General features: G+C 42.1%; 1 protein-coding gene across 2 annotated transcripts in view; it reads left to right on the top strand.

Moving 5' to 3' along the window:
• LOC140543723 (multiple epidermal growth factor-like domains protein 9) overlaps positions 1-12147 on the top strand; it is a 142103-nt gene that overhangs the window by 110208 nt on the left and 19748 nt on the right. For both annotated transcript variants that reach the window (XM_072667032.1, XM_072666950.1), the window contains one exon: positions 5928-6077. In XM_072667032.1, the coding sequence (XP_072523133.1) occupies positions 5928-6077 (150 nt within the window). The remainder of the gene's footprint in view (positions 1-5927; positions 6078-12147) is intronic.

Below are 12147 nucleotides of genomic sequence, written 5' to 3'. Positions count from 1 at the left end.
AGATTTCAGCTAGGGACGGTCAGTTCTCCTCCATCTGTTTTTAAAATCTGACTCAGCCATGCTGAAAAAGCTGTCGTAAAATATTCAGTAATAAATTCTGTATGAATTCTATATGAATGTTACATTATGTATAATGTATATTTTGTATATAATGTAATATTAATGCATTTTGTTCCAAGAAAGTCAAGCACTTCTCAACTGCAGTTTAGATTTTTTCTTTGCTATGATGCTCTATCCATCCAGATCAAGAATTGACTTTAAAATTAGAGAAGAGAAGACCTGAAGGTTACAGAAACAGCCTTGTAAGCAGAAGGTTGCCGGTTTGATCCCCTGAACCAGCAATGCACCTAACCACCAACTGCAGCTGTATTTTTATATATAATTTATATATATAGAAACACAAAGATCAGATCAAACTGGTACCAGCTGATACTCAGATTGAAGTAGAAAAAACTGAATCAGGACACCCCTAATTCTGAACCCTACCAAAATAGTCAAATCAGATTTGATCTTGGGCTCCATTTACATCTGGTATGAAGATCTTTGGGGTCTTTGGTGATCCGATCACAAATGATTGCCAAAACACAGCCGTTCACACCTGCCATTTTAAATGTGTCTCCTGTGGCTGCTTGTGATCGAAATTCTCACATCATTTCCACTGGTGGAGGAGCATGGCTCACATTACTGCCATCACTCTCCCGCTGCCCTTGTTCTGACACCAAAATGACTAGTGATGGTTGGTTGGTTAGTAAGTAAGTTATTGTAGCCTGCTCAGCTAACTCGTGCAGATGCTGGATGGTGTGGTCTTTGGGTTATTGCGTATTTTCCGACTAGGGGTGTGACTCGTTTGAAGCGGGCAGTGCTTCGAGACACATTGTGACGCTTTGGTGTTCACACTACGAGAACATATGCATCTCTCACCACTTCCAAATGGGGTTTGAGTGCCCCATCCTGTTCACAGCTGTACTGTGTGTACTTTCTGGCCACATTTGATTGTATCACTCAGGGCACATGTTAATGTGATGTTAATGCCACTAAAATGAACTGCAATTGAACCCTTATATCATTGGGTTGGTTGTGGTTGTAGACACATATCTGTGTTTTATGTCTTGTCACTGCCGGACACACCATCCTAGATCCGATGAGCATGCTTACTCACGACCCCCTGCTCATCCGCCAGCAGTGTGCGTGTGTGTGTGTGTGTGTGTGTGTGTGTGTGTGTGTGTGTGTGTGTGTTGGCCCTTCATCAGCCCCATGCCCTGTGTATGCTTGCACAGAATGGACACTCGTCCATTGTCAGACCTAAGGGACAGAACACCAGTGATCCTGCTTCTGCTTTGTTCTCCATCTCAGGACACACAGCAGAGGAACACACACTCACTCAAACACACACACACATCTTTGATCTTTGTTCTTTGGCTGCAAGTGTGTCTCTCCTGAGTGTTCTCCTTGTCTCCAGCTGATGGAATTACGCTTTTCATTTCTAAAGCCGCTCTTTCATGTCCTGCTTCTGTGTCAACAACGGCAGAGAGCAAACAGAGTCGGTTTCATCTTCCCACAGCTGCCAGCAAGATATGAGCAAGCAAATGAGGGTCAGTAGCAGGTATATAGCAGCTGAAATTAAATCATGTGGTACCTGATGGGGAAAACAAGCATCACAGTCATTGTGATCAATTTCAACAGAAAACTTTGTACCTCAACTCCTTGTGCGCCACTTTTCAATATACACCAGTCATCCTGAACGTCAAAACATCTGCCTAATATGGTGTAGGCCCACTTGTGCCACCAAAACATGCATAAGGCATGGACTTCACAAGACCTTTGAAGGTGTCCGGTGGCATCTGGCACCAAGATGTTAGCAGCAGATCCTTTAAGTTAACTCCTGTAAGTTGTGAGGTGAGTTCTCCATGATCCTGTCGCATATCGCTTGTACTTCTTTGGAGCACTTTAAGTAGATACTGACCACTGCATACCAGGAAGCTGATGCACACAAGACCTGCCTGATGTGTTGAAGGTGCACTGACCCAGGTGTCTAGCTATCACCATCATATTAGTCAAGCCTATGTGGGCAAGTCCAAGTGAAGTGCAACTGGGGTGTGAGTCCAAGTCAAGTCTCAAGCCTTTAGCTGAGATGTTTGGAAGTTTCATAGTCTCAAGGCTGAGTCAAGCTTCAAGTCTGTTGGTGCAAGTCCATTGAGTCTCAGATCTCTGCGGTACGAGTCAGTCTTGGCATTGGCTGGATCCAGAGCATAATGCTAGCACCACCATGCTTAACAGTTAGTATTTATGGTTGACTAAGCTTTAGTGTTTCACTTTTGAATCAGGGCTTTTTTCTTGGACTGTGTCCTCGTAGTCCACGATGTCAAACTCGCTTGACTGTAGACAGTGACACTGGTGTTCCAGCAGCTTCCAGTTCATGGCAAGCCTATGCCTTGATGGTTCTGTGGTTGATCCTGACCATCTGAACCAGTTTCCTCTCGTATGAGGGTGACTGACCAGGTCATCTTATGGACTTTAGCAAAGTTGCTACAACTCCCAATAACTGGAATCTGAAGTTGTTAGGAAATGGATTCAAGAGGCATTCCTGACTAGTGTAAATCTGCAGGCGTCCTTCTCTGCATGAAGCTCACTGGACTGGACCCATTATTCTGTGTGTTGGTCAGTCCATTAATACCAATGAACCACAAAATGAGGCTCAAATTCACACACACCAAATCCATGTTTTCTAATCACGAAATGTCAAATATTGCTCTGATATGTATGTCCGTTGCTTTTTATATATATCTCGCAATAGTAAGCATTGTCTGAAGACTAGCTATAAAGCGGTGTACTGAATATATTGTTCTCTACAGCGTGTCCTCGGACATTTGTTTGGTTTTAATTGGCTACATGAAGCTCCTTAGTCTTAGCTAATTGCTCACAGTGAGCACCTGTGAGGGGGCAGAGGTGGGCCAGAAGTGCTGTTTTAGTGAGGAATAAAATGATTTATTATGAAAAATCAACCACCTTGCAGAGAAGAGTGCTCGAACGTCCATATTGCAAGTGCTCATCAGCATGTGAATGGCTGTACTGTGGCTCTGAGAAAGAGAGAACTGTCACATCCGTCCCACTACAACTTTAACAAACCCTTCTCTGCCTGCCAGACTGCATATTCTCCAAACACTACACATCTCTCTCTCTCTTTCTCTCTCTCTCTCTCTCTCTCACAGTCTCACTCAGTCTTTGCTGTACTCCAGCTTCCCCTCTCATACCATAGTATGACTGGACCATTTTTTCTAATTACAAACTGCTGTCTTTAAAGCCTGTGACACATCAGGCCGGTTGCATAACAAGAGGAATGCCATTCTCTTTGTGCGTCTGTGTGTGTATGTGTGTGTATATATTAATGCATGTGCGTGTGTTCTCTCGTACAGCACCCTTGTCAATTATGTAATCCCTCATTAGCCCCTATTTTCTCACATTTTAAGCAGCATAAAGTGAAAATCAAAAGCCCTGCCCCTTTATAAGCACAGTTTGCATAGAGCGCTCTTCCACTTTAATCAGGCCTTAGCGTGTCTTCCTGAATGACTTTGTGCTCCATTTTTTTATCTTGTTATATGATATTAGCAAACTGTAAAATAATATCTGGCAGCTGTTCACGCAAAATTACAATAATTTGCGATACGTATTTAAACATTAAAAACATGCAGAGCTATGGTAAATATCAGTATTGTCTGACATTATTTGAAGATACTTTATGAATTAAGATAATTTAACAGTTATTATGGCGAAACATACCAGGGAATTTGGTAGCAGTGGTTTACAGGACACTACCATTAATTTAATGCACTATCCCATTATTTATTTAGCTGGATTTGCAAATCAATAATAAAAAACTTGGACTGATACTTAGTTAGGACCCTTTTCAGTAGCGGTCCCAGCTTGACGTCCTCTCTTCCTTGCAGAATGCTTCTGTGATCTTCTTAGACCATCTTGCTGCACAGCATGTTTAAGATTAGTGTAATGAAGTCAGAACTGTGAAGGTTATTTCAAGAGCTTCATTTTGCATTTCTTGACGTAGCTCATGCTGGGTTTTGAATTATGTTTTGGTGTCATTGTCCTGCTGTATTTAATGGAATCTCAATATTTTGTGAATTCTATTTCTGCATCTACCGGTTTTTCCTGTCCCACTGGCTGTTTAACAGTTGGCAAGGGGATTTGCTCATTAAGTGCTGCTTCTTCTGCAAACATGCATTTGGTGATTGTGTCCAAAATTCGTCAGACCACAGCACTCTTCTTCCAGAATGCCTCTGATGTAGATGTTGTTAAACATATTTTAGATGTTGAATTTGTGATGCAGTCCCAGGGAGGGAATCTTTGTGAATCTTTGTGAAAGCAATGCTGCACAGTAGAACAGTGCAACCCCCTCCCTGCAGGTCTTTGCTCATAACCTGGACAGAAAGGCAAAGCAAACCATCATAGGACAGCAGTTTCAGATCCATCAGTTTGAGTCATTTTCAGCTCTCCAGCCGTGAGTGAGTTTTTTTGAAGGAGTGAGTTTCAGTTTGAAGGAGTGAGTTTCAGTTTGAAGAGTCATCAGCTGACAGTTCCTGATTCAGTCCTTTCAGTAAAATCATACAGATTCATCCAGTCCTCATAGTTTTGTCCAATCATGCAACTAAACATGCAAATCTATGAAGCTTTTACAGTTACACATGCTACATGCCAGGAAGCCTTCAGCTGTGTCCAAAACGACCTCCTCCTATAATTAACATATGATGAATATGTTGCTAATCTACATGTACTATTTAGCAAGTTTCTTTGTTGTTTTGGACACAGTCATTATGTTACTCTTGAAGGGCCCCATCCTTGTGTGTACACTTAATTTCCCAATTGTTCTTCCACACGTTTTTTTTTTTTTACAGTAACATACACACACATCGTCACTGTTAAAAACCTTATATCTCCATTTTTTATATTTTTGACAATTTGATGTGATGTGCTTCTGGCAGTTGTTATTTACAATGTGTCCAGATTTCCTGATGTGTGGATCAACAGAATTGGTCCAATGTGACAAGGAATATGTATATATATTTCTACATCAACTTACTTCTCCTGTAAAGTTGTTTTTTCGCAGGAAGTGACAATACACATCAGCACTATAATGCATCACAACAAATACAACATAAATGAGCAACATTTCAAACAATTTACCACAATAATTTAAGAAATATCAAACTCGTTTTTAAAAGGATGCTACATTTAAAAAAGTGCAACATCAAAGTACATGTTTACTTTTATTTTTACAGCACATTTAAAAGACAACCCATGGCAGCCAAAGATAAGGCCTGATCACCCTTAAACCTCCACTGGGAATGTGAAATGCAGCTGCTGGGTCTGTTGATGACTGTGCTTGACTTGCCTATCCTGACCTAAGTAGTTGACTAATATCGGAGTTAAAGTTCTGGAAGGGTGTCCAAACTTTTGCACATGCCAGAATAGTTCAATCATTTTTATTGTATATATTTTTTCCAAATTATTAAAAATGTTATGCTAATTAAACGTAAAATAATTGCATTAACATCAGATCATTTTTTTAATTGTGTTTATTCTTTTCACTTAAAACAACAAACATCAATGACATTTTGTTTGATCAGGGCTGCCCAACCTATCACGTGCATGTGTTTGTAGTTTTTTTTTTTTCTTGCTTGTGTCTAGTTCCGTTTTTAAAGCCGTGCAGTCACACACACGCACTTGTTGGAGCTTTCACTTTAATTTCCTTTTTCTCTTCCGCTCAAGCGTTTGTTTTGTCAGCTGTGTCTGTGATGAACTCTGCTGTAGCCTCTGCACAAGCCTCACTGGAGCAAAGTCCTGTCAATCAGAGCAAGGAGCGTGTGTTTACTCAACTCTCTCTCCCTCTCTCTCTCTGTCCCTCCCTTTTCTCCCAGGCATATGTTTGAACTGCCAGGGCAACACCAAAGGTCCCAGCTGCGAGGAGTGCAGGTATAACTTCTACAGGCCACCTGGCTCTGCCCCGACTGAAGCCTGCCTGCCCTGCCCCTGCTCCAGTGTCACCTCCACGGGCAGCTGCACCCTCGGTGAGTCCCTCAAACTTCCACTTTAGCCTAGCCTAGCCGGCTAACCTCTCTCTCTCTTTCTCTTTCTCTCTCTCGCTCACTCATTTGCATTAGCCTAGCCCTGCCGGCTATAACCCTTCCAGCATCACGCTCACACCTCTACCCCTGATAAGTCCCTAAAGCCCTCCACATTAGCCTAGTCTAGTCCAGCCAGGCTGACATGCTCTCAGACATTTCATACCTATCTCAGCTGTGGTCTAGTGGGCTGCTGTGTGAAACCAGGCTGAGACAGGAGTCAGGACGTAACCCCCACGCATGTCTGGTCATGATTACGCGTCCTGCCTCGCATCAGTCTGGCTCGCCGCCCGATAGCAGAGGTGCTCTCATGGTGGGGGTGGGTTCGGGGGCTGTAAAGAGGTGCGTTTTCAGGAATCCGAAACTAAACACCCTCCTTCTCTCCCTCCCGTCCTACGTCGGGCTGGAGGGTTATTTTCGTCCGCCAGAGGAAAGTCAGTCCTCTCAGGGTTTGTTTATGAAATATGAAAGGCAGGAAAGAGGAGGTGGAGGAGGAGGAGGAGGAGGAGGAGAACAAGGCTGGTCAGTTCTTCTCTTGTTTTTCGTAACCCCTTACATTCCAGAGGCTTCCATTCCTCTCTCATAAACTACAGACTAGACATTCACAGTGCACTCTTCAATATAAAGGTGCTGAAAAGGGGTTGTCTGCTCTTTGTAGAAGTGAACTGTCTAGTGTCTCTCTCTTTCTCTCTTCCTCTTCCTTTCTTTTTCTATCTCTTCATACGCCCCCCTACCCCACCTCCACCCTGCTATCTCTGTCTGAGTGGGTGGGGTTTGCTGACAGAGGCACTCTAGAACAGCTGTGGTAAGGTAGAGATCTGCGGTGTGTTTTTATGAGTTGTGTGTCTGTGTTTATCTCCGTGTTTCTCTCTCGTTGTGGGAGTGGGTGGTGTGAGCTGACAGCAGCAGCAGCAGCCGCATCAGCAGTGTGTGTGGAGCAGCTGTGTGTTCAGGTACAGATCTGAGAACGGAAACCATGCAGGCCAGCGAAAGGGCAGGGACTCGTACAGTGTGTTCATTCGCACTCAGTCAGACCGAAACTGTTCACTGTGCTTGCGAAGGGAAGTGTAGTGTTTTTAGACACGCACTAAGATGGATTATATGACTAACTGTGTCAATATGACCTTATGTGTTGCTTTTTCCCCTCGTTCATATTTGATTGGATCTGTGCGTTGGTATGTAACTGACTCCATTATACACTCAAGACGTTTGGGTTGAAGATCAGAAAATGAATGAAAGACCATAGTTATACTGGAAATACTTTGAGCAGAAAAACATGCACTGTATGTCCAATTGTTTGTGGACACCCCTTCTAAAGAATGTGTTCAGCTACTTTAAGTTGTACCCAAAAAAAATTATATTTGATTACCCATTGCTGACATGTACATGAAAGTCCACACACACACGGCTTGTCTAGTCCCGGAGGAAAGTACTGCCAATAGAGTAGGACTCTCTAGAGCAGATAAACTGTAACCTATTGGCACCATGCTGCCTAATGCCAGACGTGGGCTAGAGGGGTATAAAGCCCACAGCATTGAGCTTGGGAGCAGTGGAACTGTGTTCTCTGGAATGACGGTGATCCATCCAATAATTTCTCAGATCCTCACAGCAGTGCTCCAGAATCTAGTAGATAGCCTTCCCTGGACAGTAGAGACAGTTACTCCAACAAAAGCAGGATGATCTGTTTTATTAGACTTTATTTTAGAAGGATCATTAAATGAGTCTGTATGATGTATATTTCCTTTCCTTTACGTCTACATGTGGAACATGTGACTGACAGGTGGTTCTTCTTTCCCCTATGTTCACTGGTAGATTGATTTGTTTAAGCATTAAATGGCTCTTAATGTCTACTACTGGTTTAAGTTCTGAGTTTTATAAGGACTGTATTTGGTCTTAAACAGAATTCAGTATAATCAAGAGGAACTTCATCAAGCAACAAGACATTGACCCAAAACACACTGCTAGCACAGCTAAGGGGACAAGGTGCAAGGCTTAGACTGGTCAAGTCAGTCACCAAACATTAACCCAGTCAAGACTGAATCTCACATTCTGAAGAGGAGAATGAGAAGAGAACCCCCCCCCCCCCCAAAAAAAAACAACAACTGGAAGAAGCTATGGTAGCAGCCTGAATAAGCACCACACATTATTAGTCATTGTGTATGTGTTATTTATTCTAATGTACTTTAAAAACTTTCCAATTGGATGATCTGCCATCAACCTTTAATTGTTCTAATTTGTATAACATCTCAGGATGATCGAAATATCAGGACCTAAAAGTTCTCAAACTCCAATGTTTTCAATGTTAACCCAAACTGCTAACCTTAAACTTTTTATTTTGACAAAGACATGTGCGGTAGATGGTGTAGTTAAATAAGCTATGACCTAATCCAGAGGTCTCATCCATACGGTCCAAAAAGGTTCTAATCTGGCCCACAATATCAGTTTACAGCACATGTTCTCAGTGGGCACATGTGGAGTTCACAATGGTCTCAGTTGAGTTCAGCTGCTTATTACAAAATACACTTGACTGTAGGCACAACAGTCAGACTTACACGCAGCAGAACCTGTCAGAATATCGATTTCATCTGAAGGTGTGACAATTGAGTCAAGCTGAGAGGTGGAACTAATCAAAATCTCATTTTCAGCCGGGGGCAGGACAACAGAGAGTCAAAGCCCGAAGCAGAACCACTCATAATCTCTATATAATGCGGGGTGGGACTTTCCTAAAGAGTGAAACCATTGCAAGTTCTCATTTAACAAAAGAACTGCCTCAGCAAGTGTTTTTACAGGTGGTCAGAGTGTTTTACAATGTGTGGTATTTGCCAAAATGTCCATCAGTGTGTGGCTTCTGGCTGCTAACTCACTAAGATGAGACCTGAAGTTTATCAGAGATATTAGTTGGCACAGTAGAGCACTTGGTGAACCTCGCAGGGTCAAAACAAACTATCAAGCACTGATGCTGTTCACAAATCGGTTGAGTAAATATTTTGTTTAAGGTCTTTTAGCTCTAGGTAGAGCTGACCGTGTTGGTCAGTTAATGACTGGCCAACACCAATCTTCCCCAATCGCTCAGATCTAGGAAGATTCTTGGTGGTTCCAAACTTCTTTCATTTACAAATGATGGTGCCCACTGTGGTCTTTGGGAACTGTACCCTTCTCCAGATCTATGCCTTGACATAAATCTTGAGGTCTACAAATTCATTTGACCCCATAGCTTACAGTTGGCTATGACTGTGGCTATGCACTGTCAACTGTGGGGTGTTAAATGGGCAGGTGTTGGCAATCCCCAATTATGTCCAATCAATTACATTTACCACAGGTGGCTCCAATTAAGTTGTAGAAACATCTCAAGCAGTAGCAGTGGAAACAGATGCCTTTCGGGTGACAGATTAATGAGTATGCTGGCTTGAATGTGTTCTTTATCAAAGCAGTAAGATATGATATTCTTCAGAAACAAATGGCTGTAGAATCCTGGTCTTGCTGATTTCTCCAGCTTTGGATGCTTGGTTTCACTCAGCCTAAACCAAGCCTTGCACTTGTTTTGAGTCTAAATATTGTTTACTGGTGTTTATGCATCTCTGCTCTTTCTGAACTAGTTTATATATCGGGGCTGAGTGGCTGTAAGCATCTGATCCCTGTAGGTCTCACAGAATTGTGTTCCTTTAATCCTAACTCGTTTAGATTTACTGCAGAAATGAGGCTATGCCATCATTGAGTGATGAGACGGGTGCTGAGCGTGCGAGAGTTTTTGTCAGGTGAACAGAGACTGCTCGGTGGTGTGTCATTGCCTTCATACGGTTTAATTGCTCAGTGTTCCATGACATTGTTATGCTGGGCACTTTAGGGAAATTGCATTTACATATGTCCTCTGTCACAGGACAGACTTCTGCACACCATCCAGTTTTATGAGCTGGTGTCTGCTGAAGCATCTCTTTCCTCTCCGTGTTCTCACATGAGTGTGGCCAGTGCTTAAAATGCTGGTAAAATGTAATCTTCATGGATTATATGGACAGGTATAAATTCCATAGAATTCTCTACAGTGACATTTAGGAAAATTTGACACTATTCAGAGATTTGATGCCAGTGATCACAAGGACCATTGACTTTTTGCTGTTTTTGGGCCTTGCACAGGCTACAGTATGTATCTGCTTGTAGCCGAGCGTGTTAACCATAACTAGAGTTATTGCACTGTAAATGTATAGTTATAAAATTAGTTTTTATTACAAATTTGTGAAAAAAATAATAATTTCAGAAAGCCAGTGTAACTAACATGAGGCCAGGCAGCCACTTTTTAAACTGTCAGTAACAGAGCTGTCATTAGACAGCTCAGCACGCTTAGAGGAGAACACTAAATGCCAGTTATGTTACATCAAACGCTTGCGCTGGTTAGTATTGCACTGATATTCGGGATGATAGTCACCCTACCCAATCAAAGAGAGCGAGGATGACCATGCCATCACTGAACTGGTGATCTCCCAATGATGATGTGTAGACATGCATGCCATTTGAGATCAAGTAACCTCAACATTTACAGTGTTATCAGTGGTAAATAAGCTATGGCACATAAACTGTGCAGCATAGTAAAGGAATCCTGGTGATCAAGTCATATTGGCAGTAAATGGGGAAAAAAAGAGGCTTATGCATATTCATGACCAGCCATGCTCAGCACCTGTTTGGGTGTCAAAATAGATGTGCTACTGTAAAGAAACCCAACAATCAGAGCTGCGTGTTAAAAAAAGGAAGAAAAGAGACTGAAGGACTGTTTGCAAACATGAAAACTAATAAGCAGTGAAAATGTGTAAGGTTTAGAAACCCACTCCCTGTAGCTCTTTCTATTCAGGTTTATGTAGCAGGGAGCACATCAGATCCTGAGAATCAGATCCTAAATCACTCAGGAGCAGTGCATAAATGTGTAGTCTAGAAACCGGTCAACCTCCTGTAGCAGGAAAAACATTCTGCTGCACTCTAATGGCTAAAGGACAGGGGTAATTGCTGTGGAATTATTTAGTTCCCTGGGTTCAGCTGTGCAACTTTAAGTCATGTCCAGAGATCTCTATTTAAGAGCCCATATCTATTATGAATAAGACCAGTCTGAAAATATTGCATCATTTGTTCTCTACTGGCTCCATATTGCCACATAGTGCTTGGACCCTGATGATCGATGATTTGAAGACCAATGCTCCACTCCCATACTGGTAGCAAGTCCATTTAAATAAACAAGTTTCAGATAAGTTAATATTATGTTAAAGAAAAAAAAAATCCAAATATGAGAAAATATAAACAAAACATGAAATCACTGTGGTCACGGCCACAGAGTGGCCAAAAGTGTGACCGAGTGGCAGTGTCTGTAATAAGTGTGAATGCCTCTAAAACACCAAAACATCAAAAACTAAAAAGAGCTGTTGTGTGACTTACTGTACAAACAGATTCAGCTAGAATTCACCTAGAATAAACTAGAATATAATCCAGGCCACAAAAGGTGTGGGAGCTCACAGATTCATTAAGTCACACTTTAAAAACTGGTGGAAATAAAAAGCCCACAGTATTTACAAGTTAAATAACCAGCTGAGTTCGAATGAAGGGCTGAATGTGCCTCAAAACAGTCGAAAATGCGTCAGAGACCAATAACTCGACTGTGTGCTACCCGATAGGAGTCTCCAAACGGATGTGTTTTGAGACTCCGTTAGCTGGATGTTCCTGGCTGGATCACCGTTGAGTCTGGCTATATTTAACCAGAGCAGATAATCGCTCATGTAGTTCCCGGTTTGATCTTTTTTCCTAATAAACGCCGCCGTGCTCTAGGATGTTTTGCCCCTCAGTCTGACTAAAGGAGGCGTGTTCCATGGGAAACTGGACCTCAGCGCTAACCCACTATAATGATGTGAGCTGCAGCTGTGCTGCGTTTAAGGGAGATTAAAGATGAAGATAATTAAAGATAAATACAAGATGAACATATATATGTATAATATATTTACAGGACCATGTCATGCTAAGATAAGACTATATTCCTTTAAAA

Source organism: Salminus brasiliensis, chromosome 1 (genome assembly GCF_030463535.1).
Source record: "Salminus brasiliensis chromosome 1, fSalBra1.hap2, whole genome shotgun sequence".
Taxonomy (NCBI): Eukaryota; Metazoa; Chordata; class Actinopteri; order Characiformes; family Bryconidae; genus Salminus; species Salminus brasiliensis.
This window is presented reverse-complemented; position numbering and strand designations above follow the sequence as displayed.